The sequence below is a fragment of the Anser anser genome (genome assembly GCF_964211835.1).
Source record: "Anser anser genome assembly, chromosome: 1".
Lineage (NCBI taxonomy): Eukaryota > Metazoa > Chordata > Aves > Anseriformes > Anatidae > Anser > Anser anser.
Window position 1 is genome coordinate 113,635,450 of NC_139720.1, and position 27,761 is coordinate 113,663,210.

General features: G+C 45.8%; 1 protein-coding gene across 6 annotated transcripts in view; it reads right to left on the reverse strand.

Moving 5' to 3' along the window:
- Positions 1 to 5,216: 5,216 nt before the first annotated feature.
- The window catches only part of RUNX1 (RUNX family transcription factor 1), a 174,059-nt gene continuing 151,514 nt past the window's right edge, over positions 5,217 to 27,761 (reverse strand). For 3 of the 6 annotated variants that reach the window (XM_083819982.1, XM_083819978.1, XM_083819980.1), the window contains 2 exons: positions 13,622 to 13,783; positions 5,217 to 10,756 (listed from right to left, as the gene is read on the reverse strand). In XM_083819982.1, the coding sequence (XP_083676108.1) occupies positions 10,263 to 10,756; positions 13,622 to 13,783 (656 nt within the window). In that variant the 3' untranslated portion in view covers positions 5,217 to 10,262. Of the gene's footprint in view, positions 10,757 to 13,621; positions 13,802 to 27,761 lie in introns of all 6 variants that reach the window. The other 3 variants (XM_083819979.1, XM_083819983.1, XM_083819981.1) reach the window with 1 other exon arrangement.

The window sequence follows — 27,761 nt, forward strand, 5'->3', positions numbered from 1 at the left end:
AAAGTCCAGGTGGGAGGAATACCAGACAGGAAACACAATTTTTGCTTATTTTAAGATTTGGAATAAATTTGACCTCCCACTTGCCCCTCTTTCACCCCACAAGACAGACCAAACACAACTCACTCTTCCCTCATGCATAGCTGCATTCCTGAAACCACCAGGCTTCCTGTGGGAGGCAAACCTCAATACACCTGCAGACGTTGCAAACACGGCACAAAAATATCCCTCACAGAAGTGACTCTCTTCCACCCACTCTTGTCTCAGTGCACTGTTGTATCAAAAGCCTTGAAGAGCAGCGAAATTCACCACCCCCAAGGAGGGGACCTCAATGAGTGACACCTTCTTCGTCTTAATGCAGCCACACTGGCTGAATGGAAACCTGGAAACTTCTTGACTGTGTCGCATAACTGCATATATGCTATGGCAACATCTGAATGAACGATGCATCTTTAAGACTTTAAAATCTAGTAAAGAGACACTGAAGAGTCATAGAGTAGTCATCTCCTGTGAGACAGGCGGCAGTGGAGACATGGCAACAAAGATTGCCCCAAAGACTATTGCTTGAGGCATATATGGAAAATAAGCATGCCTTGTAAATTGGCTACATACCTGTAGTTTTATCTTTCAAATCATGCTTCGTGATTTTCATAATTTTTATTCCTTTTCATTCCCTCCCCATTTTCTGACCTCTCTGGTTCCCAGCTATGGACTGACTTAACCTTATTTGAGGAAGCAGTGCAAACAAACACAAATGAGAAGAAGCCACCTCTTTAAGGGTGAGGAAGGACATGGGCAGGTGTTTGTTCCGGAGACAGCAGCTGAAGCCAAATGTTGCCTATAGCCAGTTCAGCTATAGGCCAGTCACTGAAACAAGATGATCTGCCAGCCAATAAAGTCTCCTGCGTTCTGTTTATTGGTAAAATGCACCTCTGCTTTGCAGGATTCACCCTTCATTTATTAACTTCACCCTTGAGAGAACTAACAGAAGCATGACCCCAAAAGTTTGATGTCTTAGGAAGAAATAATGTGCATGTAAGACTTCAGAAAGCAGAAAATGTCAAGCTTGGCTACAGGACAATGAGAAGGGACACAAATATTTTCCAATAGGTGAGATGTTTAAAGACCCAGGGAGGTTAGGAAGTCTACAGGGCATTACAAAACAGTCTTTCTAACTTCAAAGAGATCCCATTTGCAAAGGGAGAACTACAAGGCAAAATATCTTCCTCTTTAACACCTTTGGACTCAGGTCTGCAAGGTCATCCAGGTGAACCCATGGGATGACAGGCACAGTCCCAACAGCAGCAGTGAACAACAGCCAAAATGCCTGCATAGGATGAGCTTGCTTTTGGCCACTCATACCTGGAGCTGATTGGCAATATTTCTGATAAACTGGTGCAACATGCTGACTCACCCCACCCGTATCACCAGCAGCGCTGCCTGCTTCCCACAGAGCAAGGAGCCTGCAAGGCCCAGGATTCCCAGCTAAGCTGGCAGGCTCCAGCCTTTGGCAACCAGGATCATTTTGGTTTCAGCATTTTCAAAAGGATACAACTGAACGTTATTTCAGGACCACGCGGACAGATTTTAGCTGTGTGCAGAAACTTTGGGAAGTGTGTCTCTCTGTCCCAAAATGGAGGAACTCCTCCTCCCATCCAGCCCCCAAATCACAGTGCCCATGGGATGGCTGTGCTGGCATTTGGCTTGCTGTGCTCACACATCCCCCCAGAGTGGACTGACGTCACTGAGGTTCTGCAGGAGGCTGGAGAGGTACCAGAGATGCATGTGTGATTGGAGGGAGCAGGAGGGAAAAAGAAAGGGGGGATGACAGTAGCTTAATAATAATGCCTTCTTCCCCCCCTGCAAATTTAATGTTTTACATAGAGAAAGTGAAGCACATATATTCAACATGTAAAATGATCCATATCACCTTGATTCAGAGCAACTCTTTATCACGAATTTTTAGGAGGGGAAGGGTGAAGCTTGCTACAGGGTCTTTACACAGGGATTTTACTATTCCAGTGGCAATTAGCTGATTTTCAGCCTGTTTTGAAGGACTTCCATGTCTGTGTGGATGCAATGCTCACCTGATGCAATAACATAGTGCTGTTGAACCACTGGGATCCTTCAAAGAAGGCTGTATAAAAAGGCTGGGCAGCTGTTGGTGTTAGGGGACACTGAAGTAACGGGGCTGAGCTCTGTGGCGTGGGTTTCACCTTGTACCTGTGGTGTCCCTGCAGACAGGGGCCAGAGCTGTGTTTTGAACTTGGGGGGTCTTGACCCCGAGGGGGTCTGGTTTGAGAAAACAGGGGAAGTTGGACTATGCAGCCAGTGGGCATAAACCTGGTGGCCACATGAAGCACTCCCAGACCTCAGAGAGCTCCTTAGGGACTGAAGCGGAGGTTGCCCCGAGTGCAGCTTGCAGGACGCAGCAAGTGCAGCAGCAGAGTGCAGCGTGCAGGTAGCAGTAAGGCTGCCCTCTGAGCTTCCACAGAGAAGCTGCGTGCGTTCCTGTATTTGGGGCATTTGAAAGTAAAACAGCCAGAGGCGCTGCTTACATGCTACAGGAAACAATTCTGCATCAGCAAGGAGCAGGTCTCTATCTTCTGACAGCGTTCCTGGCCTTGGGAACCAGCGTTTTATAAAGCCTACAAATCAGCCCTGACCCCCTCCCTGCTCTGAAAGCAGGCTATGTTTTAAATCTGTGTATTAGATTTTCTTTCTAAATTGTTTTATCCTTCTCTCGCAAACCCAAACAATTCCCAGACAGTGACTCGTGCTGACTAATCCAGTCTGGGAGACTTCTAGGTGTCCCTGTAACTTAAAACCAGAAAACAAGCTTCCTAATTCAGTAGCTAGACATTCCAATGAAGACCTGCAGGTTCCGAGCTTTTATTTTCCTTCTCCTCAGGGTTAAACACGCTTTTATCTACACTGTGCCTCCCTCCCCCAGCAGGCGAGAGCTGCGATGAGCTGCAATTCGGACATTCCTTCCCTGAGATGCTGCCTACTCAGTTAGGACTTCTGCTCCACAGGGCATCCCGGAGGCAAAGTTAATGTGAGCCGGCAGCAGAGCGAAACAGTGATAAAGGTGCTGTCTTCCAGGGAGAGGGGGGCGCCTAAAGTAACACTTGAGACACGCTCCCAAAGCGTCTTATAGACCTGTAAAAAGCCCTGTGTTGTAAAAAGATATGGGGCCACAGTTAAATTATATTTTTGGCCCTTTCACAGCGTTGGATTGAGTCATGCTTTAGTCATGTCTGGAAACCACAGTGTCATCGCAAGATCTTCCAGTAACGTAGCAGTGGCAGTGGTGATAGGCTTATAAGCTCTGAATGCTGTGAACAAGGTCTGTCTTGGAGCAGCTAACGCGGAGTTCGCTGTCAGTTCTGTGACCACACACGTTGCACCAATACCCGGCGTTTCTGTGCCTGCTCAGAAAAAGGGCTGTAACTCCTGGGCACAGTGCGCTGTGCCACTAATCCGTGCCTGTTGTCTTTTGTGACAAGCCACTGAAAAGAGGGAAAAAAAAGCCACGTAAGCCAAAGGTAACACACCTGTGTTGTCTTTCCAGGACAGCTGTGTTGAGACGTACAGTGCCTTTCAGGCTGAGAGTAATAAGCTGCTTCAGCTCTGGGGCCCGACTCCACAGGGAGGGATGTTTCCTCATTGCACAAGTCAAACAAAGCAGTGTGGGAGAACACCCGTGACAATGGCCTCTGTAATTGAAGGCCATCAAAAGCTGTCAGTCAGGGTGTAAGGTATAACAACAAGTCAACAGCCTTGTGGGTTCACCCTCGCCAGCCCCTCCTGTCACAAACAGCAGCCTCCAGCCTTTGTCTTCCTCACCTTTTTGCCCTTCCCTCTTCCTCCCCTCAACCAGCCAAAGGTGGGGCCGAGCCGGCCTCTCCCAGCTGCCAGCAGAAGGCATGGCCCAGCCTCCTGGCCTCCAGGATGCCCGGGGGCAGCTCCCCAGAGGGCAGAGGGGCGGGGGCGAATCTTGCTGCTGAGTTGCCCAGGGTCCTGATGTGGTGGTTGTTGTCGTTTTGATGTCACTATTTGTAACTTCCCTTCCTGTTGTGTTCCAGTAAGACACAAAATTAGAATGTGCTCTGCTTGAGCATCCACCTCTAAAGTGCTTTTGGGTTTCAGAGGGCAGGGAGAAGAATCTTTGTGGTAGGCCCTTGCAAAAATGTAAGTGCAATGCTGTTGGGATAACGTGGGATTGTGCCAGAAAGAAATGTCATGCGGTCATATTGAGCAGTAACCGTGTCAGAGGTATGCGTGAGCCCAGCCTGAAGAGGTTAGAGAGAGGTTAGAAAGTTAAGTACCTGGAATTCAGAAACTGTTTTCTCTTAGTCTCTTGATCCTAATTTTAAAAAGATAATATGAGTTATCATTTGAGAGATGGAATGCTACCTGACAAGTTGTCAGAAAAATTATAGCTGTAGTAGTTTGCTTTGTAGCTTGTTTTTCACTGAGAGTAGTAGATGAAAGTTAATCCTTGTATGTATACATTATTGTATAGAAGGATACTACTGAAAGCTTCTTTATATAATGCAATATATTCTGTCAGGCTAATATTAGAAGATTATATATATATATGTATGTATAGATACAGAGGCTTTCAGATTGAGCTTTCAGTATTGACTCTTTTTTTTTTTTCTCATTTTGAAAGCTTGATTCCCCCATATTAATGTTTTACTACATACTAATGTAACACTACTGTTCCATTATTTATTTCAAGACAAAACAAACAAACACCAGTGTATCTTATAAGTAGCATAAGTAGCATGACCTCAAACTAAGTCTTCTGGTGCTCCTCAAGTAAGGTTCAACTCGTCAATATCAAGAAGGATCCAAACCAAGAAGCAAAAGATTGAGGGAGAAGAATAAAAGCTAGAGAAAATCTTAGTTTATTCAAATTTGATCAAGATGGAGTTGTAATTCAATTATCAGGCTTCTGTACATGCAAAGTCTCATTTCAGTCTTGTTTTGATGATCCTATTGGATAGCAGGCCAGGTCACCCCACAGCAGAAAAAATGTCATTTAATGTTAAAAACTTAATGTTAAAAAAAAAAGAAATCAATTGGAAAAAAAAAAAAGTATGGAAATGTGTTTTTGATGTTGTGAATGCTACACTGTCAATATCCTTTTTCTGACGGTTACTTTCTCTCTGACAGTTTTCTTCCTGATGAAAGAACGCAGCAAGCCAATGTGCATACTTGTCAAACATTTTATTTGTCATTCACACTAATTATGATATTGAATTTACAGAGGAAACTGTGGTACAAAGAAAGAAAGAAAGTCTTCATTAGAACTAACGCAGCAGTCCAGCTGCTCTGCGTGCTAGTTGTAATGAGTTTTCCCGTGGCGCTGGACACAGCCATCCCTATGTACAGCAAGAGTCTACTCTGACGTGGTATCTAGAGACTTCCTGTAGTGGGGGAAAAATCTACTCTATTCTCTTTTCCTATCTGGTTCCAAAAAACAGCAGCCTCCCTCCCGCCCCCCTGGAAGAAAAATCCCCTGCAATCAAAAACAAAGAAGCAAACTTCCAGAACCTGGTAGTTTCCCCTTCTGGAAATGTTCAGCATGACAGTGTCAAAGGAAAATGTGACTGTTCCAGTATGCTGCAGCATCTGGTTTGTAAACAGATCCAGTAAATGCTGAACGAATGTACTTTGATGCCATTCTGATAGGAGTGCATCTCCCACTGTGTCCTCCCCTCAGACTTGCCATACTGCCACCTCAGACTGAAAGTTTAGTTTTTGTTTGAAAGAAAGGTGTAATTGTCATACCCAGGATACCACAAATAACCCACAGATTTTTGCACATTCATTTCTCCCCTACCACAAAAAAGTGAAGAGTGTTGAATAGAGACCATGCTATAACTGTTTACAAAAGTGAATAAAATGTAGTTAATCTTGAAGCCTAAAATAACTAATTTGGAAAGAAATAAGTCTCACTACAGTATTTAAGCAAACAAAGGTAAGTTCATTAAAAACACAGGAAAATGAAAAAAAACGCGGAGTAATTACAAGCACTAAATATTTTGCTATGAAGCTTTAGAAATCTATTTACATACATAAATACAAGTAACTCTGTTGATGCAACCCTCTTAGGACAAGGAGAAAAATGCCGAGTGATCAGTACTGACCAAGCAAGGTTAACAAAAATAAAATATGAGAATGTTGTGATGCAGGAAAACAAGAAAGTGTTTTGCTCAAATTGAAAACGATCCACTTATCCTGAATCTTCAAATACCCAAATGGAAAAGGTCATCCAGAAAGCAGTAATGAATGTTTCAAGAGTGCAGGCAATTCGGAACACTCTGACAAAGACTGTGGGCCATTTGGAGGAAACTGTTTTTCTCCTTTCCAGAAGCTCATTTGGCATAATTCTACAAATGAAACCCTTAGTAGCGGTGATGCTCCTTGCGTCTGCCTCCCCTTTGCACTAAAGCTCCTTGACATTGCTCTGGAAGCGTATCGGGAACTCTGGAAGTGAGCAAAAAGGCTGTTTACGAGCAAAATAAGGGGCACAATTTTGAGAGCTGGGCCCTGTATTTACTTTGAAGTTGTTTGATAAGGCTGCCTCTGGACAACGGGCTGTGTCTTGTGAGAGGAACACACAACCTGCCATTAGCTGCGTGTCGGTCGGGGAAGGAGCCTAAGGCACTCTGCTGACTGTGACTTGCAAAGGGAAGCACAGCAGTGCTTTTTGGATTCCATTCAGCAACCGGGATGATAAAACTATATAAATATATATATATATTATATATATAAAAATATATACTCATACATTATAATTTGGAGACGTGAATGGCAGAAGTGTTTCACCTAACTGTCCTCTTTCTGCCTGCTAAGTGCTGTTAAAACATGAGAGGAATGTCACGAGAGAATTTTTACAGCCTCGGAGATCTTTGCTGTCCTTAGTGGGACACGGGATGGCTAGAAAAATAGAGATTTGAGTAAACTGTGGTGTCTCATAAGCACTTGTGTGAATACACTGTAGCCCACAGTGATTAAACAGACTAATTAAAAGGAATAATAAACCTAGGTTTTCCTCTGTGAAGAGGGCACTGCTTTGTTTCGTGTTTGACGTGCACAGAGAGGTTAGACTCGGGAGTTTAGCTGCTGGCAATTATCACAAGTGAGGGCTGGGAAATCCCAGGTTTTGGTTACGTTTCAGCAAAGACACAGGTAAGTGTGGTGGCCAACTCTGCACTTTCTCATACTGTTCACACCAGGGAGTGTAAAATTAAAGTTTGGCTTTAAGGCAAGCATGAAGACAGCAGATGCGTAGCCATCAGAAACATTACGTATCAGGCCTGATCTCCCGGCTGAGAGATGCCATGTTCTTCTGGATCCCTGATGCTTCGGTTTCAGAAGCGGACAGCACAACACAAAGGGCTAAAATGGGAAACGGGCTTTATAGCAGAGAGCAGTCGTGGCTGTGGCGAGAGACCAGCCTGGGAGTGCACTGACCACACCAACCTCATTCCTGCCTCCAGGCTGAAGTCACCCGGCCACCCGCAGCCGTGCCCTACGAGCCGAGGCATCCAGCTCCCCTGTGGTTCCTCACCCTCACTTTTGGGTTCCCACTCGCAGCACTACGGACTTGGGTGGTCCGGTCACAAGGCCGATGTGAAAGCTGTGGTCAGCAATGGTTTTAATTGCACAGCGACAGAGAACGTGTAAGATGAATTCTGCAACAGAGCTACTGTTTAGTGATGAAGGACTTTTTTTTAGGCTACTGAAGAGGTGAGGTTCTAACTATGTAAAATGTCACAACAGGTAGGGTCTCTCTATTTCCATATTCAGCAAGGTCTCCATACTTCCAAAATGCATTTTTAACTGTTCTGGTATCATTTTTTGGATGTTTTCTGCCTTTTTTGTTCAGAGCAAACTCTAGAAGATGATAAATAATATTATGCAAAATTAAAAGCACAGGGCCATGTATGTATTTTAACAGAACCATTTTGAACTTTTGCTGAGATCTCTTGAAACACTCCCTATTTTCTGCACAAAAATGACCTTATTGACAATGTAAATTCTTCAATTTGTAACTTTTCAATACCAAAGTGCTACTGCATCTGTCTTAAACAAAGAAGCAAAATCATATATAAAAAAAAGAAAACTTGAAAAACAAATGGTTTTAAATAAGTCCAGCTGTTTTGCTGCCTGCAGCCAAGGATCTTTTTAATTTGAATCCTTTTAATTTTTTTTTTAAACATCAAACACTGATCTGAAGTCCTGCTTTCAAATACTCTCTGAGTTGACCTGCAATTGTTTCACTCGTTTAAGAGGTACATTAAATAATAATCAGATCATTTGGAACGCACACGTGTCAACATCAGCAGTTTGCAATTAATGAGTAGTACAACAACTGCATTCAGACCAAACCCTCAAATAAAATAGTGCCATAAACTTTACAGTGACATCTGATATGTTTGTGCTGTAACGATGGGCAACGATGACGACTCTGTATTAACATGCTGTTAGAATAAGGCTTGCAGATTTGCTACAGGACAGACTAGTTTGTGCACCAGTTTTAAATCTCCTTCCTCTTCCCTCAGAATTTGGTGGCAGAGGAACCGTTAAGGCCCCTTCTTCGCTGGCCTGCTTTCCAGATGAGCTTGACAACCCTGTTCAGTCCGAGCTATTTTGCGATGCATGACTTGATCTATTTTCCAGTAGGCTGGAACATGGCTCTTGTACTGCACAGAAATCTTGGCTCCACTGAGCCAGGAGCAAGTCTCACGTTGATTCTAGCAGAGCCAGGACTTCACCCTTGCCATGCTAACCGTGTGTTGCCTTTTGATTTGAAAGACTATGTATAAGGCCTCTACTGGAGTTCTTAGGAAGCCCAGAGAAGCCCAGCAGCAGAGTGGGACCATATGAGGATGTATTTAATTGAGAGAATATAGAGTCTGCCTTATGGTATATGTACCTCCTGATTACTGATCCTGAGCATCACCACTGGTGACGAAGGAAAAGTGAGGAAAGGGTGGGGAGAGATGACTCCTCTGGGTGGGGAGGCACAGTGCCTTCACGGGGCTTCTGGTGCATCAGTCGTTTCAGTGAGAACAGGGCATCTACACACCTCTGAGGCTCAGAGCCCAGTTAGCTGAGTAAAATGAAAGGGAGAATTGTAAACAATATTTCTAGGTAATTAGGAGGTCACTTTACCCATCGTTTTTCCAGCCTTTTTCAATGTGATAAATTTGACTTTGGCTGCTACCAAAAAAGGCAATTGCTGATTTTTTTTTTAATATAGGCATATTTAAATAATAATAGTATCAACAAATAAGAAAAGTCTAAATATCAAGCATAAATATCAATGAATTCATCAAAGTAGTACAGTAGTTGAAAATGACCCAAGGCTGTAGCCGTTGTATTAAAAAAAAAAAAAGTCCAAGAGAAAAAAGTTAAATTAACTTATTGAAAAAGGGCTGATTCTTTCAGTTGACAAAGCAAGAAAGAAGCAAGCATGATTAAAACAACAAAAAAAAGTAAAATCTTTTTTTTTTTTTTGCAATTTATAAGGTGCCAAGAGAAATAAAACAAATTAGATGCAAAGCAGGATGAGTTGCATCCAAAAAAAAAACAAAAACAAAAACAACAAAAGAACCCAAAATAAAACAAAACAAAAAAACAGCAATAAAAAATTCCATATTCTTTGGAATATACAACATGGTTAAAAAAAAAAAAAAAAAGAAAGGATGAAGTCCAACATATAAAACCTCTCATTCACAGCATTGCTAAAACAGAAGCGTTCACAGTTTCCCTCTGGGAATCTTCCTATACTTCCTTATAGTTAATATGTCCGTAAGATGCAGTAAACTCACTAAGATTCTTTTAGGTCTTAAGTCTTAAAAATAGAAGTGAACTGAAACTCTTTAGGGCTGTGGAGACCTTCAAGCCCGGGCATGTTTGAAAGCCACGGGCCTGGAAACAAACTGGGTATCTTCCTACCCACCCTCACTACCTACAGGCCACCAACCTGAACGTCCTCCTTTCCAGAAGCTCAGCCCCCCGAGAGGGTACCTTGTTGGCGTGACACTGCTTCTCCAGCCCCACAGCTGGCTGGCCAACACACGCCACCGCTCCTGGGAGCGCTGACTTCTGGAGAGTTTGCTTCTGGAAGTGATGTATGAACATGGCAGGGCCCACAAGCAAGACAGGTGTTTATGGGATACCTACGGGCATTGGTAAATCGAAAGCACGTTAGTCCTGGCCCATGACTACTTAAAATGCATTCAGTATGGTCGCCACACCGCTTCCTCTAGCCTTGCTGTGGTGCCCATGTTAGTCGGGGAGTTGCTGTGGCTCCCTTCTGCCTCAACCACATCGCTTTGGTTGGGAAGGTTGGGGTTGAGGAGTGTTGATCCCGTGGAAGCATTGGTGCAAGGAGGGTGGATGCGTGGGGGGGACCGGTCTCCCCCTGAGATCATGGAGAACTGATAGGACCCAGCCGAGGTTCCGTAGTAGAGGTGGTACGAGGGTGAGCTGGTCTGGAACGGGCTGCCTTGGGCCTGAGAGGAGCCGGGGTACGGAGGCGGGAGATAAGTGTGGTATCTCGTGGCCGTGGACATGGCAGACATACCGATTCCTATCCCCGAACTGACGGGCGTCGGCGTGTAGGTGAACGCTCCCGGGTAGTGCATCCGAGGATCAGAAATGGAAGGGAGCGCGGAGAAGGAGCGGTCGATCCCCACCCTGGGGTCACTGAATGCCGTCAAATCGGAAGCACCTGGATCGCAGGGAAGGAAGGCAGAGAGCTGTTAAGCTGGCGGAGCAGAAGTTCACCTTTTCACGGCGATAACCAACATCTGAACCCTGTTCTACAGCTAGCCAAAGCAGTGCTGCTGGGGAAAGAACAGAGCTGTCCCTCACCTCATCTCTAACACAGTCACTGTAGTGCTTGCAGATCTGGATGTTTTGGATTAATTTCAGTAAAGCAGCAATTAAAGAGGAGTGCCAAGCTCTCACCTTGTTTTGTATGTGTATGCGCTTGCTCTTAAAAGACCGTACAGCACATACAATTGTTTACAGATCCAGTGTCCTCATCCTCAGCGGCTGGGTGGGGAATGGGGATGCAGATCTGTCTTGCTCAGAATCACATGAGTCACCAGGGACACTGATGGGACCTAAATACAAATTGTCCGGCTTCTGCATAGTCTCTCCTTGCTCCCAGTTTTATTTGCTGACTCAAACGGGAAGCTCCCTGGAGCACACATTGTCCTCCGGGTACACAAATATACACAGGCAAGGTCTACACACACAGGCTTAGCCCAGCTGTTAGCACTTAGGAACACAGTTCCACATTGACTCTCGACACTACCAAAGTCAAGAAAAATCAGGTTCATTTAAGGTCTTTGAATCTGGGTCTTCATATAACGTCTACACAGTTGTTACTAACTTCTGAAAATCTTGGCTCTAATGAGGATATAAAAAAGCAATGCATTTTTAAAGCAGAATTATATATTTCGGAGTTGGACTTTTTTTTTCCCCCTTTCATTTGTGCTAGAAACCTTCCTCATCCTGCTAAGCAGAAGTTTTATAGGATGGACAAATTCTGCTCCGCTTTGTCTGACATCAGTGAAAGGATGCCCAGTCCCACCATCTCCTTCCCTGGTGTGCAAGGATTAAACAAGAAGAGCAGATAATAGCCTCTTTAGAAAGGATCTTCATCATGACTCAGATTAATGGAAGGTGTCAGTCCCTAGAGTTGGCAGCAATGCATGATTAAAATAACAATAATAATTAAGAAAAAAGTCTTTCCAGAAGACAACTTCTCCTGTCAGACAAGGCGTGGAGTCGGCAGGAGCCATGCGCTGAAGGAAATACTCATGAGAAGAAGCAGAGAGAAAACAAAGCTCTTGGCTCTGACTGGTTTTAAAGCTAGAGCAGACACACTCCAGCGCCAAGCTCTGAAAGCTCATCAGCCGCGCAGCCAACACACTGATGAATTTCTACAAATTTCTTAGAAAAGCTCTGACGCATGCTGTATGCTTCCTTTTTGAGTTTGCCTTCCGTATTTATTTTTTTTTCTAGAAGATCAGTGGGACCCCTGAAGACACTTTCTTCCCCCAAACCCAAGCACATTTAGATTTAACACAGCAAGATATGCTATGGTGTGGGATGGCGGGAGGTTAAGGATAGCTGAGGTTGAAGGTGACATCTGACAACCTGCCAGATTTTAAATGGTGCTTCCACACCTCATTCCTGAGAAAGAAATCAAACTTCTTGAAACTGCCTAGACACATCACTTGTCAGACGTGGGTTTCTTCTGCCCCGTTTGGCAAACAGCAGAATAACAAAACTTAATGTCAAGGTGTTTCAAGTATGTCCCATAGCCTTCTTTTTTCTTTTGAGGCACCATGTCTTTAGATGGTAGGACCTAAAATCCCTCAGACTTGTTGTCTGTTTGACAATGCGGAATTTAAATAGGCAGCACGTATGTGTGACAGTAATGGGGTTGGGGAGAAAGCATTGAAATATTTTTCTGGAAGTAATGAATGCCATTTAATGTAGAGGTAATATTTCAGAAGCATTATAAAAAAAAACCAAGATTTGTAGAGATGAGCCTCCATGTACAGAAAGAGCTGGGGGAAAATTAAAAAGAAGTCTTCATTAAAAAAAAAAAAAGTGCTTCAGTGAAAAATGTGGATATTTATGGACTTTTTTTTTAAACAATAAATTTTCTTCCCCCCCCCCCCCCCCCAAGAAAGGGTTCCTGCTTTTTTTTGGGTAGCTCTGTAATGTAATTAGCACCCAGCACTAACAAATAGTGTTCTTTTGGTGGGCATCATCCATTTGACTCTTCCAAAGCAGGTTTTATAATGACAACAACAGGACAGGCTGGAGCACATTTAAGTGGTTCCCTCTGATCTTAGAAGAAGCCCTAATTATTCAAATGAGAGCAATATGTGCGGCCAAATAAGATATTTTTGAAAAAGCCATGTGCAAATTTGGATTATATGGCTCTCATTCATTTTAGGAAAATTCCTGCTATTGAACACACACATATTGGTTCAATATGTGGGGTTAGAGTCAGCATATGGTCAGCTGAGTATGGTGCAAGCCACGGGGGTAGCTTTCACTTCCACGCTATATTTTTATGTTGGCTTGTAAAGCTCGGTAGTACAATTTGAGAAAGATGTAACAAGACAGTACAGCGCAACACTTAAAATGTCAAAAAATACTATCCTGCATGCAGCGTGTCCACCCATAATCTGCTGTACTCTGGTCTGAATTTAGAGTGAGGGGAGGAAACAGAACTGAAGTATCTGTGGCATTCATTTCTTGGCAGATACGATAGCTCCCCGGCTATCTAAATGATTTTAATAGTTCCAGACATCTTCAAAGTGCTACTTTCTCCTGTTCTTTTCTCTTTCAACAACGATATGCTGGGCCCCAAACCATACTCCCTCGCTCTTTGCACAAATCCCAGAAAACCATTAGGGAAGGCTCGCTACAGAGGGCCCAGCACAAGCTTCAATGGCACAGGGGAAAAGCTGTGGCAGCAGACGAGGACGCAGCACCTGTTTTGCTTGGGCATCAGCCAGGGGCTTCAGCAGGACCCGGAGCAGGGCACTGACTTTGAGGCGCTTACCAGAGAGGCGGCTGGAAAGCTCTGCGGTGAGGGACGTCATGCCGCTGGCCCTGCCGGGTGATATCGGCGTGGCGGGGTGCACCGAGGGGGTAGCGATGGAGCCCAGGTACTGGTAGGACTGGTCGTAGGACCACGGCGGAGACGGCTGTACTTGCCTCGTGTCTGCAATGAGAAAGAGACCTATAGGCTGTTTTGAAGGGTAACACTTTGCAGTCCAGTATGCGAACCAAACGGCGTGGTGGACGTGGAAACTTAAATGCCAACGTAATTACATTTCAGATCCATAATCCCCTGACAGATGAATTGCTTTCTAAAACACTATTTCTGCATCTGGGAGTTTTGAGTGGTTGATTTTTTTTTCTTGTGAAGCTTTTTGCTTTCTCCCATTGTCGGTAGGCAGCGAAAACCGGTCAGGGAAAGCTGAGATTAAGCTTTCCGAGGTGAAAGACTACTCATTTCTGGGATGCATTAGTATTTCAGGCTGTGCGTTCACAGCCCTTTTTGCCAAAAAAGCATGTCTTGCATGGCACCATGAAGACAAAAATACCGAACTGTGAGTGCTTCTGTGCAAGCGTGTACGCAGAGAGAGAAAAACAAGATGAAAATGTGTCTGTGTGGGAGAGACGGAGAGACAGAGAAGGGGAGTGAGACTAATCCCCTCCAGAAGGCAGATTCCGAATTGGATGGCTAGGACTGGGGATTTTGTCTTCCCCCATCTTTTGAAAATCCCAGCCTTAATGAAGAAAGAGGCATTTTGTACATCTATTTCACATGCATTATGCATAAAATGAAGAAATACAATTCAGAGGGAGGGGTGCATCTACTAGCAGTGGCTGAACTTGGGGAACAGAAACCCTGGCACAAACTGGAACTGCTAAGCTGAAAACGCAGAAGCTCTGCAAGTACAGGCTTTTAGGAGAAGTTTCTGGTGCTTGGAAGCAAAATCCCAAACCGCATAGATGCGTAAAACATTTACTTAAATAGGGAAAAACACTAGCCTATTATTTTCTAGCCCCAAGACGTTTGAAATCAAAGATGCATAGCAGGGAGTTTGTCCAAACCAGTCACACCAATGTAGAAATAACTCTATTTTGCTTATTTAATATTTGCATACGAAACTGGCATTTTTGAGTGTATAGAAATGTCTAGTTTTTGTACAACTCAAAGTGAGAAACAATCCACCCCCCTTCCCTACCCACAACATTTTTTACTGTTTCTAGCAAAATCTTTTTCCATTTTCTTCAGCACTAAGAGCAGTCTCCTGCAGCTTCATCTAGCTAATTGCCTTTTTGAAAGAAGCAAATGTTGGATGGACTGCATTCAGATAAAACTGATACCAGCATGGAAGGGAAATTTCCCAAGTCTGAGATGAAGGACTTTGATCTTCCATCAGAAAGCCCATCTGGAAATTATTATTTTGTTGTGCTTTATGGAGATGAGTTTTACATTTTGTTTGTTTCCTCTCTTTAGAAAGGAAGATTTATACAAAACTCCAAGCCTTTCAAAAATAACTAGTAAAGGCATTTGCAGAGTAAACTTAAGTCTCCTAAAGATTTTTCTGCTAACATATTCAAAATCAGATATTATCAATATTTATTTATTTATTTTTTTTTAGGCAGACTTCCTTAAAAATAAATTCAGTTGACTCATGTTTTAAAAGCAACATCCAATTGGATTAAATGGGCTTTAGTAGCAACAAACAAAAAGACATAGGCACAAAGCCTGCCGCATTCTGAACTGTAACACCATCTCGCTGTTAATGTATGGACAGTGATTATTAAAGGTGACGGGGAAACAGACAAGGGAATTCAATCTCCAGGGGAAGCATTAGGATAAATACCACAAACCTTCAGCAGAGTAAGCTTTGTAATGCTACGACACCGCGTGCTTCGGATCCAAAATGGGGTTAATTAAATCGTGCCTGCCTTATTTCAGCACCCAGTCCCACTGATCCCAGTTCAGCAATTCAGCCGAGTGCTGGGGCTGCGATACGTGTGCTGGAGGTCCCCAGGCCCGGGCTGGAGGCTCCATAGTTTTGTCTTCCAGTCCGGGGAGTCCTTGGCGTGTCTCGCCAAGGCTGACGCCGCAGGAGCCAGAGGCTCCTCTCCGCCACCGCTCTCTCAAGGGCTTTGTCCAACGCTGCCGCTGCAGAAGGAAGTTCCAGTCGGGGCCACGGCCTCTCTGCTTCTTTGCCTTTTCAGGAGGGAGGAAACTCCACGTTGCTCCCGTTCTGCTTGTTTTGTGGTTGCAGGGAAGCTTTATTTTTGAACAAGGAGAGTTGTGGAGCACATCCTAAAGTTGGCCACGTCCCCAGTATTTGTTCTTGTTTATTTTGCAGCCGAGCGCCTTTGACTGGAAATATTTTATCACTTGCTCTCAGGTCCTCAGCTCCTAGCACTGAAGGGAAGAGGGGAAAAGTCACTGCCTCCAGAGGGACCTGTATAGCTGCGAAGGTGGTGCTGCCGCCCATCCTTGTTTTTCAGACTGAAAGGAGAGAACATGCTGTCTGTTTTCTCCTGTCGCAGACTTCCATTGCCTGGCAGGGCAGCTGTCTGCCACTTTTCTCTTGTTTCTTACATCGCTGGCTCTTCAGGACAGAGGCTACGGGCTTGTCTCGTACCTTGCCCAGCGTCCACAGGATAAACTCCATAAAACTCCATCCCGCTCCATAAAACAGCCCCCGGTGCAATAAGCATACAAACGAGGGGAAGAAGATGCAGGAAATGCTGCAGCAGCAGCTGCAGTAGCAGAAAGGGAAGCAAGACCTTGTCACAGCTTTACTAAGCACCGACAGGACTAAAATGAAATACAATCTCTTCTCTTCTGGTGCGACTAGAATTAGCCTCATGCTGTGTCCCGACTGGAAACTGGATAATGGACCAAATACACGTCTACTAACATCCGGAAAGAGCCTACCAGGGTATCTGACCCGCCTCATCCATTTGCTATCATTACCAACCTCTGGGGTATTTGAAACAGTGACAGCCAGCCAGAGAACCCCCCATTATTAATCTCACAATCCCATTAAGTCTTTCTTAAGTGAAAGTTCTAACTACCGATCAATTTTACATCTTGTTACCTGTATTCCCAGTCCCTGTATCTGCTATTAGATACTGAAGATCAGCTTTTTTTTTGACATTGGGTTGGTTAAGTTGCAATCTATTCAGGGATGTTAATATAGCATATTATGTTACATACACACATGAAAGCAGGTTATGCTGGCTGACCCCAGGCATCACCGTCACAGTTGTTTAATAACAAGTGGAGAAAAGAATCACTGCAGAGTAGCATTTTTATGGCAGCATTTCACTATTGAGAGGCAGATTCGGCTCCCAGTCAGGGCGAGGTCTGCATTTCCAACAGCTTCAGTAGGATCTGGAGTAGGGGTCTCAAAGAATATTGTATTTTTTGTGATATCTGCTTTTCTTCAGCTTTCAGCTTACCCTAAATTAAACTGGAACAGATTCAAATTTGCCGCAGGATTAGGCTACTCACACACACACACACACAAAAGACAACTAACCCTTTCTGAAAGTATTGCTCTCTTCTGTTTTCTGCTTTCAAAACAAAGAAGTGCACTTCTCAGAAATTAGTAGCCTGCCACAGGGAACCAAATGTATGGATCTGCGTGGCTGAAGTGAATTGGGTGAAAATGCCCTGAAAATAAACGGGAGTTGCTTCCCAGCTCCGAATATCTGTGAAGAGATTTGCAGGGAGAGCTGCCTCAACAAAGGGAAATAACAGGGCTTTGGGCCCACGCGGTGTTAAAGCCAAGCGGGGCTCCAAAATCATTTAAAAGCAGATCAAAATAGCACGAACCCAAGGAAGTCGGTGAGCTGTGCCCAATTCTCCCGGTATTTCTCCCATTAGCAAGTACTTTCCATTTCTGCTTTTTATGGTGTGAGAAAATGTATTTAAAAACATGAAAACAGTTATTAATTGCAATAAACCACTCCAGGGCGAGAATTATGGTGCAATAATTCACACCTTGCTGCCTAGTCACTAGCTCTCGGCCTCTAGCCTCATGCCTAACAAGCTATTAAGCAGAAAGCACTGAACCATCCTTCAAGCCTCGTCATGTTTTATTGCCACGAGAAGGTTGCGCTCGGCTCGTTTGAAAAAAAAAAAAAAAAAAAAGAGGGGGAAAAAAAAAATTAAACCCGCAATTAAGCTCTACAAACGTTGCATAACGCTCGGTCGGTGAACGAAACCGGCGTCGGGGCGCGGGGAAGCATCTCTCCCGGGGTGATGAAGGCACCGGCAGGGGGCGGCGCGGCACCGGCTGGACCTGGGGGGTGGGATGGGGGCAGAGGTGGGGGACAGCACCCCGGGGTGTAAATGGGGCCGGGGCAGTGGGATCACGGCGTGGCGTGGGATGGCAGTCAAGGCGTTCGCTCCTATCCCCTCACCTGCGCTGTGTGATGAATGCAATGAGCCACAGCGGGCTGTCGAGAAGGTGGCTGCGTGTTTCGAGCATAATAACTCATGCCTTGTAGCCCGGTCACAAGCTTCACGCTTCCCCTTCAAACCGGCTAGCAGGTCCCGCTGCACCTGCGAGCCGCAAGGGCAACCCGCCCGCCGGTGATGGGGCTGGCTCCCGCACACCTTCCGCTCTGCGTTCACTCGCGGGGCCGAGGGAGACGGCTCCCGGCGTGTCACTGCAGGTCAGACACCGCTGCCTCCGAGCCAAGCGGGGCCGCGGGGCCAAATCCCAGTATGATACAGCGTGTTCCTGGAAGCCGCCGCGAGGAGCAGCAGGATGTGAGTCAGGAGGCGATGGCGCGCGTCGGGAGCCGGCAGCGGCCTGCGAGGCAGCAGGTACGCCTCGCCGCTTTCCCCTTGCTGCCCTGCCAGCTGCCCTGCGAGCTCCCCTCCGCCTCGGGAAGCATCGCTACGGGGACAGAGCGCCTTCTGCCAGGGATTTGACAAAGCCCCGGCCAGGGGAGATGAAGAAGCCGGCCCCGAGGAGCGAGCGGTTAATTAGCCGCTGGCTGCATCGGTGAGGATCCCGCCGTCCTCGGCGTGGCGAGCTGAAGATGCGTTGCGAAACAGCCGCCGCTGTTGCCAGGCTTTTTTCTCGAGTTGCAAAAATTTCTGTCAGTCATACGCAACAAACCCCGAAAGTCGCATAGCACCGGGCTTTGCAATTCTCCCGCCGTCCTGGCAAGCACTCTAAAGGCAGCAACTGGCAGAGACGGGGTGAATGAAAGCTGGGATTAGTTTCCTGGTGTCAACTCGGAGGCAGACAAGGGAAGAGCAGGATCCTTAGATGCTTTGAACAGCTTTTCTGAGTCTGGGATTCGTCTGCCTCCCCTCCCCGGTCTGATTTGCTAATCTTTCCAAAGGGAAACAGTTTTTATAGTGTGACTTTGCCTTCCTTTGAGCGTAAGGCAGGAATGGTCCTGACTGGACTTGCTCATTCAGAGAGGTGTGTTGCTTAATAGGGGAAACGGACTGCGAGCACAGAAATACTCCATGCAGCTTTATGCTCAGGAGAAAGATACCGCCCGCCTAAAACCTTCTGCTCGTCCTTTCCTCCTCTCCCCCTTTTCCAGCATCTTTCACCTGCCTGTCTCTCCCTGACTCTTCTTCCCGATTGCTTTCTCTTCTTCCTCCCTGGCCCCTGCAGTTTCAGGTGAAGGTGTGAGCAGCGCACACTCCTGCGTGAGTCCGACCAAGCCCTTTTCTAAAGCAGTGCCCCCGAAACAATTCAATTTCCCTCCCTCCCTCGGGACCCAGCAAATCCTCTATCCTGACTGAAACCAGGACACTAACACGGCACCGTGAAAAGGTGTCATCTGCCGGCAGCTGGAAGAAGTAGTCAGTAGCGTAACTAAGGGGGGCTTTCCAAAGGATAAGTCCATCACTGGCAGCAGCAGTGGCAGGAGCTGTGGCAGCCGCCGCACAAGGCTGGTATTCTCGTACCTCTCAGCGCTGGAACACGAGGAGCTGGAAAATTACAGAGCCAACTGTAAAATTCCACCAGCAGCGACTCCAGCCTGCAGGGTGGTTTCCCTCCGTGTGCCCGGCTGTGGAAACCGCTGTGGCACCGCAGAACCACCTCCCAGCACAGTAGCCAGGAGGTTTCATCGAGGTGGGTGAGAGCTCTGATTTGCCCCCAGGCAAAGTTTTTCAAAGCCTTCTAATTTCCACGGAAAATTTATAGGAGATGAGCACTCACTCCTCCCCGCGGCCTTGTAAAGCCCCTTTTGGGTTGCTAACAGGTGACGGAACTTATTCTGGTTGAGAACAACAGTGACGGACACGTTGTGTGCCTGGAATTGTGTAAGTTATGGGGAGGGGAACCCACCCAAATCCCCAGCTATTCTCTGGAAGAGAGAGATCTTTGGCAGAGACCTCCTACCTGTGTTTGTTTTCATTTTAGTTCAATATTACTGTGGTTTTGTGGGGTATTACAAAGGCTAGAGAAAATCTAGAGGCATTTGAGCTTCCAAAAAATCTCCTGTGGGATAGGAGAAGGAGAGAATTTCCCCATACTGAGGAATCAGACTCTGGAGACTAAAGGAGACAAATATGAACCTCAGGCAGAAACCTTTCCCAAACCAGTTGCTGACGTTGTTGGCTCTAGCTGCCATGAACTTCCAAAGAACTTCCAAAGTATCCTAAGTACAGCATGGACATACAGGAAGGTGCCAACCCCTGAGAAGGATCAAGTAAAGAAGGCCATGAGAACCCACGGACACAAAGTGGTGTAACCAGGTGCTGGGGTGCAGAGCACCAGTTTTGCTCTTCGCTCCCCTTTGTGTTCAGTTTCTGTGTGTAACTTATCCCCCACTGGTCTTCTCTGTGGCCCGGATTAGCAAGTTAGCTCGTTTCTTTTCAACACTGTGCTAGAAAGGGTCTTGAGGAAGAAAATGGTGCAAATCTGTCAGTGCTTTTCAGCATATCAGTCCTCCAGTGCTGACCACACCGACAGAACAGAAATCTTATATGAACATTTTTCTTTAGCTTTTCTTTAGAAATTGATGGCAGGAAAGAGAAAAAAACAAATCAGTGCATCCTAACAATTTGTTTGAATTTCCTTCACTCTCTTTGTGTCCATTTCAAGCAATTAAGCGCTCTGGTGATATTAAGATGCCTGGAAGTGCTACCAAAGGCAGCAGAAGAAAGCACCTGTTCTGCTGTGTGTATTTTGGGGACAGAAGGAGCAATGAATATTCCTTCAAGTTTAAAGCTTCCTTAATGAACTGCCTGGACTAGCAGAACTGCATACGCACAACACACAGTGAAGAAGCACCAAAGTGGCATTTTAGGAATGGTAAGTGATTGCGGGGAGGGGGCCCCCCAAAAAAGTACTCAGGGTTCATTGCTAACTTGGTGCCAGAATCAGGAAGTGCAGACAGCTCCAAATACTGAACTGTGAAAACTCTGATTTCACAATCAGCGTATGTGCTGTCCTAGCAGGTTAGTACATAAGCTGCTCAAATGAAATATAAACCATCTCTCCTACTGAGTAAGCACACTCCTTCTGGGCTGGCGTCACTGCTGCTTTGAAGAACATGATGGCATTATGGGCAAACTGCAAAGTCTCTCGGTGCCAGTGACACACAGAAGTTGGAAAGCTGAGATTTGCAAATTAAGGATGCATTGTTCTTTGTCTTGCAAGGTGTGAGTCACCCCGGAGAGCTGCAGCTATTTGTTCAAGAGGGAGACTCCATTCCACTGCTCGTCCTCCTCTTCCCTCCCTCCCCGCATCAACAAGGAATGAAATAAAGGAATTCAGCCTTGACCTTCCACTCTTTTGGCTCCTCTGTAAGAGACAGGCAGCCAGACTCGATGCCGCTGCGGTGTTTTCCCCTATCTCTAGGCACACTGCTAAGGCACAAACTGAAACAGCGAGGGAATCAGGGACAGATAGCATGCTGGTGGCGGCGGTGGGCGAACATCACCCTTTGTCCCATTGTGCCCAGCCTGGGAGGTCGTGAGATGTGGGACTGGTGGAGAGGGAAGGCACGCAGGATGACAACGTGTGCACGTACACGTGTGTACACGCACGCACACACGCACGCACTTGTCTACTTGCTGTATGGCATGGCAGCTCCTGGGAGCGCTCCCTGACCCGTCTCGGTAAACCCACACCTAGAAATCTCATCTCTGTGAGTCTGGAGGGGAATCCCTGACCTGTCCACATGGCAAACCCCACCTGACAGCAGAGACTCCCTGATCCTGTCCCAGCTGCCCACTCTCCAGGTCTTTTCCAGCCTAAATGATTCTTTGATTGTTCTTTGATTTTGTCTGCTGCTCTAGGTGCAGGCTGCTGCTCTCTGAACCTCGCTTTCCCTGAACCACTCTAGTATGTGAAAGCCTCCCAGCTAATTAATTACCTGATCCTCACACTGCCCCCCGAGGAAGGGTATCATTACAACCTTCATTTTAGCAGGAGGAGAACTGATGCACGCAGAAAGCAAGGCTCCAGCTCAGCAGAGCAGTCAGGGCACAGAGCTCAGCACTTGGCTGAGTCAGAGCACATATGAATTACCTGATGTCACCCCGGCAGGGAAAGTTCACCTGGAAAAACAGCTTGGGGGGGATGTATCCACTTTATCCTAGTTAGCTCACATCCTGAAAGCAGTCTACCTGAAGCACAGGGCTCAGGTGGGGCACAATGCTCCCCAAGAAGCAGGTCCATCAGCCCATCTCACTGCCCTGATGCTGGCAGGAGAAAATGCTGCTTTCAGCCTGCCTTGGGCAGGTATGTCATGCCCTGGAAATGCAGACGTAGCAGTAGGGTGCTAATTGTGTACAACGTGTAATGTTGCCTGCTGTTGGCCTGGCTCTTGGGGCAGGATTCATCCCACCTGAGAGATCTACAATGTAGGTGTCTACCTCTGAGCTACTTGTCTAGACTCCCTTTATTGCCAACAGGGCAAAACAGACATTGTTGGAGAGCAAGCCATTGCAGCTAAGGGAGACATCTCAGCCAAGCCAGGTGAATCACACCCGAGGAACAGCTGTTTCCCTCCCTAGTTGCTGATTCCAGACAACTGTGTCAGATGGAGACACACAAAACACGGATGTCTCAAGCTGGGTGAAATGAATCCCACCCTGGTTACACCTCCAAAGTTTCTCTTTCATGGGCGGAACAAGACGAAAGGAAGTGTCAAGGTATCTCCTGGGCCAGGACCTGGAAGTTGCACTGAGTCAGTATTTGCAGGCATAGGACTACCTGTGCCTTCCCCTCTAGGGCAATGCCAGGGGGCTGGACCTGACCCTGCTGGTCCTGGGGGGCTTCTGATAGCCTGGTGCCCAGCCCCTGAGCCATTGCCTTACCAGGACTTGGGGTGTTCGAAAGGGCGGTGGTGAGTTCGCGGCACAGCGAGGTGTTCCCTTGCTCTCTGACTACACTTCAAGACAATTAAACACCAGGATGAAAAACGGATTATTCCCGCTGGAAAACAAATGCCATAAATGAAGGAGCAGAGATGAACGAGGAAGTTTCCGCAGTCAACCGTGAGACAGAGTGATAAAGGAATGACTACGGTGTGGCCTCAGGTATCTTAAAGGTTGCTGCTGATGATGTGAGCTAATTACACCATATTAAAGTTCTTTAGCCTACAGATAAACAAAAAGTCCTCATCAATCTCTCCCTCTCTCGCTCTTTTAATACTTTCAGTGCTCCCTCCCCTTTTTCCACATGAAAGTATTGGAAGAAAAAACTTGCTCTCTGGAGTTTACAGTCATTTTATCCACCACAAAACACTGACCTTGATGTGAACTAATTAGGATTGCAATAGATTATTAATACAAGTCAGTAAGGTGGAGTTCTGTCAGTATAAAAGAGGCCTTTGAAGATAACAGCCATTTACACTTTCATGATCTCATCCCAAGTGTGCAGAAGAAAGCCTATAAACTAATAAAGTAGAATTCATCTAGGGGCACTCTACACATGCAGCAGAGTATCACCCTCCAAACTTTTATTCAGGGTGGCAAACGAAATCTGCTTGGACTCTTTTAAATGCCAACACAAATCAGGATTAAAACAACTTTTGGTCATAAGCAGATCTCTGATGATCTAAAGACACACAGGTTCATTTTTTTTTTTGACTTAGAGAAAGGAAGTGACATATCAAATGCAACCTTCATACTTAACAACTGAGGTCACCTTGAGAAAAATGATACTGAGCCCCGTGGTATGAAACCTCTCTCCAGAGTGCAGCTTTGATTTACAAGGTGAAGTAAGGTCTTCTTCATGCGAACATATATTTGCAATGTGAGTTTGATTTAGAATGATGCACTGATTTTTTTTTTATTTTTTTTATTTTTAAGTAGGTAGCTAAGAAGCTGTTGCTCATTATAGTACTAAACCAAAATGGACTTGTTGGAAACTCTATTAAATGATCTGTTCCTCTAAACTGTCAAGCTGGTTTTGAGGAGATCTGCAAAACCGAAATGGAAAATGAGTTAAGCCCAGAAGTATGTGCTGAAAGCCCCAACTCACTGGATTGTCAGGGGCATTCAGTCCAGAAATACATTTAAAATACCTTTTAAGAAATGCTTTGCTTCCTGTACGAAATCCCTTGGCACTTCCTGTTTAGCCGAGGAATGCATCGTCCTGCACTGGCGGCCGTCACAGATCCCACGCAAGCTGTGGCACCAGTGGGTGGCCTGAGGACGTCTCCCCTGGCCCTCTGGTGAAGCAGGGAGGCCAGAGGAGAGCAGCCGGGGGATTAAAGAAGGACTAAAAGGAAGCTAAGGACTCGTCTCCTGGTTCAACCCCTCTCCGCAGTTGCTCAAGGCATACATTCATTTTGGCTCAGCTTGCGTGTGAGCTCTGCGGGATGTATTTAAACATTACCCTGCTTGATTTCAGAGCAGGCCAGATCTAAACCCGAAGGGCAAAAGGTACAGGTGGAACAAGCCGTGAGGCTAAAAGTGCTTCTCACTTCAGTGAGATGCCAGCCAGAAGCTCCCCGACTCCCCGCAGGGCAGCGAATGTGTACCCACGACCTGTAAAAGACCGACCGTAAGCCCGGGTTTGTGTGCAGGTGGTGCTAGCAGGATGGGTGGAGTAAGGAGGAACGGCGTTCAAGGAAAACTGATCCAGTATAGAAAAGAAGTGTCAACACATGTCAAGTGTTGCAAAATGGCCCGGTATGGAAGAAAAAAGTAATTCGCAGTATTAAAACAAACAGCTGCTGTGTTGCCAGGCTGAAGAATTTTTCTTCTGGGAATTGGAGATGTGTGATGTTTGATAAAAATAGCAGCCTTGTTTCACATTCTGCATAAACCATCTCAAAAATTAACCACTATACCTTTACTGTACTAACTAATTTGGAATGACTTGAAAAATACTGCTTGCTATAACCTCATTTCAAATTGCACCAGGTGACCAGCCAGCCTGCTCAGAAATATCATGTAAAATTATTGTTCTCTCTGTTGGCAGTTATGAATTTATAAAACACTGACACATCAAAAAGTTTTTAGAGACTTAGCTAAACACAGCTAAACTCCCTTGCACGTGATGAACTGAGCAGCTTTATACAACTGAGGCATGGAGAGGAAGATCACTAGTCATTATTATAAGCAAAAAGAACTTTTTTCCATTTCAGAAACTGTCTCAAAGCTAAACATAATCTTAATATGTAAGCAATCAAATATTAAATAATTGTTTTCTTTCATAAAGAACACAAGTAAGAATAAAACAAAACAAAGGCTTTTACATTTAACTTAAAAATCCAATGTGATGGCAAGAAAGTAAGTTATTTTGGGTTATAGATCTGGCTTGGTCAGAGAAAAAAAAAACTTCGGAAATTGCTGTAATTGAAATATATTTACATTTTCAAAATTAAAAAAAAAAGGCAACACTTGGAACAATACATTTAAGTTCAAACAGAAATAATAAATTTGCTGTTGCTGTCTTGCAGTTGTTGATATTTTGGAACCGCCAGTAAGACAAAACAAAAACCTCTTCCATTTATGTGTGCAGCTCTTTAATCTGTTCAAATTAATATGCCGTATTACTCATTTTTTCCCCGGCGTGATCCTAAAATGATTGCTTAGCTGCACTTGCATTAGCCTCTCCTGCCAGTGAATTAAATGTGGAATGGTTTATTCCCCCATCCTCCAGCAGCTCTTCCCCCATCTTCACATGCTCGTTTAGCCAGTCTGAATTTACAGATAAGCTAATGATGAGACACTAGAAGGCAAAAACAGACAATTACCTAGGCAAATGTTTGAAGGATTTGGGCCCTGGGGCGAAAATGCTGTTTACTAAAGACTGAAAGTGCCATTTCTACTTAGTACAACCGAGTGTGTCTGAACTCAGCAGTTCTGGATAGTGGCCACCAGTGGACTCAGAGCGAGTTTTATAGGTGTGAGATAACATCACACTCCTGTCTGCATTTCATCACCGCAGGGCCTTTCTCTGTATTCTGAAACAAAGGCGTGCAAGTACCAACAGAAGTATACTTCACCATCTGTCTTTATGTTCACTCATTGCACGGTTAATCATTTATTTTTATGCTGAAGACCACCCCGACAAGGTGCAAGGGCAGATCCTCAGCTGGCCTACTCAGTAGAGCAATGCCAACTTGCACTGGCTGGAGATCTGTCTCTGGGTCTAGTTCTGTGCCTTTCAAAACTCCCTGGACGTGTGCAGGGTTCTCGTGTTGCCCTTTCCCCTTCCTATTTCCCTCCTCAAAAGGTGTTTTGGGGATAAGGAATGAGGTAAGAGTCGAGAGGAGGAGGAGGAACAAGATGAGTGAGCTGCTCTGCATTTCGGGCTGCCCTCCTACCCCTGCCTGCAAGGCCACAGAGGTGGGACCAGCAGTGGCCCTGGCAAAAATGGAGGGGATAGGGATGTAGAAGGGAAAGCATAAAAAAAAAGTATGTGGGAAAGCACAACTGGTCTTCCACACCTAGGGATGGCCCTGGTCACCAAGAGCTGTGTGGTGCACGTCTGGTGGCGCTGCAGCACATCTGCCAGCTGAGGAAGCCCAGCTAGCCTTTGCTTATATGTGGCAAACAGCTACATGGAGAGAGTCTGGAAGGCCACCGGCATTTTGGGGCTGTTTCAGCAGTAGTACAAACTCCTGCTCCAATGAAATGCTCAGCCAAACACCTCCCATCTGACTTGGTGAAAAATTACCATTAACATACTTGGTGCAGAAAAGCCTGTGTGGGACAGGCCTACAGCTCCTTCCTGCCTTGCCACTCACTCAGTGGGAGAAGGGCACAACAGAAAGGTCAGGAAAGGGCTCTGGGTTACAACCAGAAGTACTGCCCAACCAGAAGAGAGCTAGGAAACAAATCTGACTTCATTTTGATGCAACACCTTGAAAGAGAGGGCCAACAACGGAGTTTCCAGAGGATGCGCATCTGAGATGCCCGAGCACAGGAACTGGAGGAGGAGGAGTGGGTGAAGGGAGAGCACAACAGCAAAGACAGAGGCTGAGACAAAAATCGGCCTCCTGTCTTCACCTCAGGAGTTAATGGTACCTGGAGCCAGGCTGATCCTCCACCCAGGCCAAGCCACTTCAGTGCCAGGAAGTGGAGGATCTCGGCCACGCTGGCATCTGAGCCTGGCACCTTTCACAACCTCCGAGATCTCAAGAAGTGGCCCTGCGATGCTGGGTAAATGACACAGGTGCTAGGCAAACTGATAAGGAGCTATTAATAGTGCTGACCCATGTGAAGGTAAACTTCTCAGAAAGTCTGTGAAAAACTAGGTGCCCATCTCCCATGCCTAATCCACCAGGCATGGGCCTACAGCGTGAGTCCTCAGAGACCAAGCCTTAGTCACATTTAACTGCCAGGATCAAGCTATACTTTTCACAAGCACTCCACTGCCTTTGTTTTGTAAACCTGCTTTCCCTTGAAGAAAAGAGGGGCATGTTGCCTCAAAGCATAGGGAATGTGTCTTGTAAGGAGACAGCATTTCCTCAGCCCTCCCTTTATTTTTTTTTCCTCCTTCTTCAAATGTGAAAAATAAGTTGTATGACAGCCTTTGGTGGAGATGTGTGCAACAAGGCCCTCATTGTCTCAGACAGGTGTGAGATTGGAATTGATTCAGCGCCAGCAATCCCAGTATCAGAGCCAGCTCTGTGAGCTGAAAACATACACCAACCATCCAGTAATACCACTGCAGCCAGCCAGAGACTCAACAATTTAAGGCTTAACA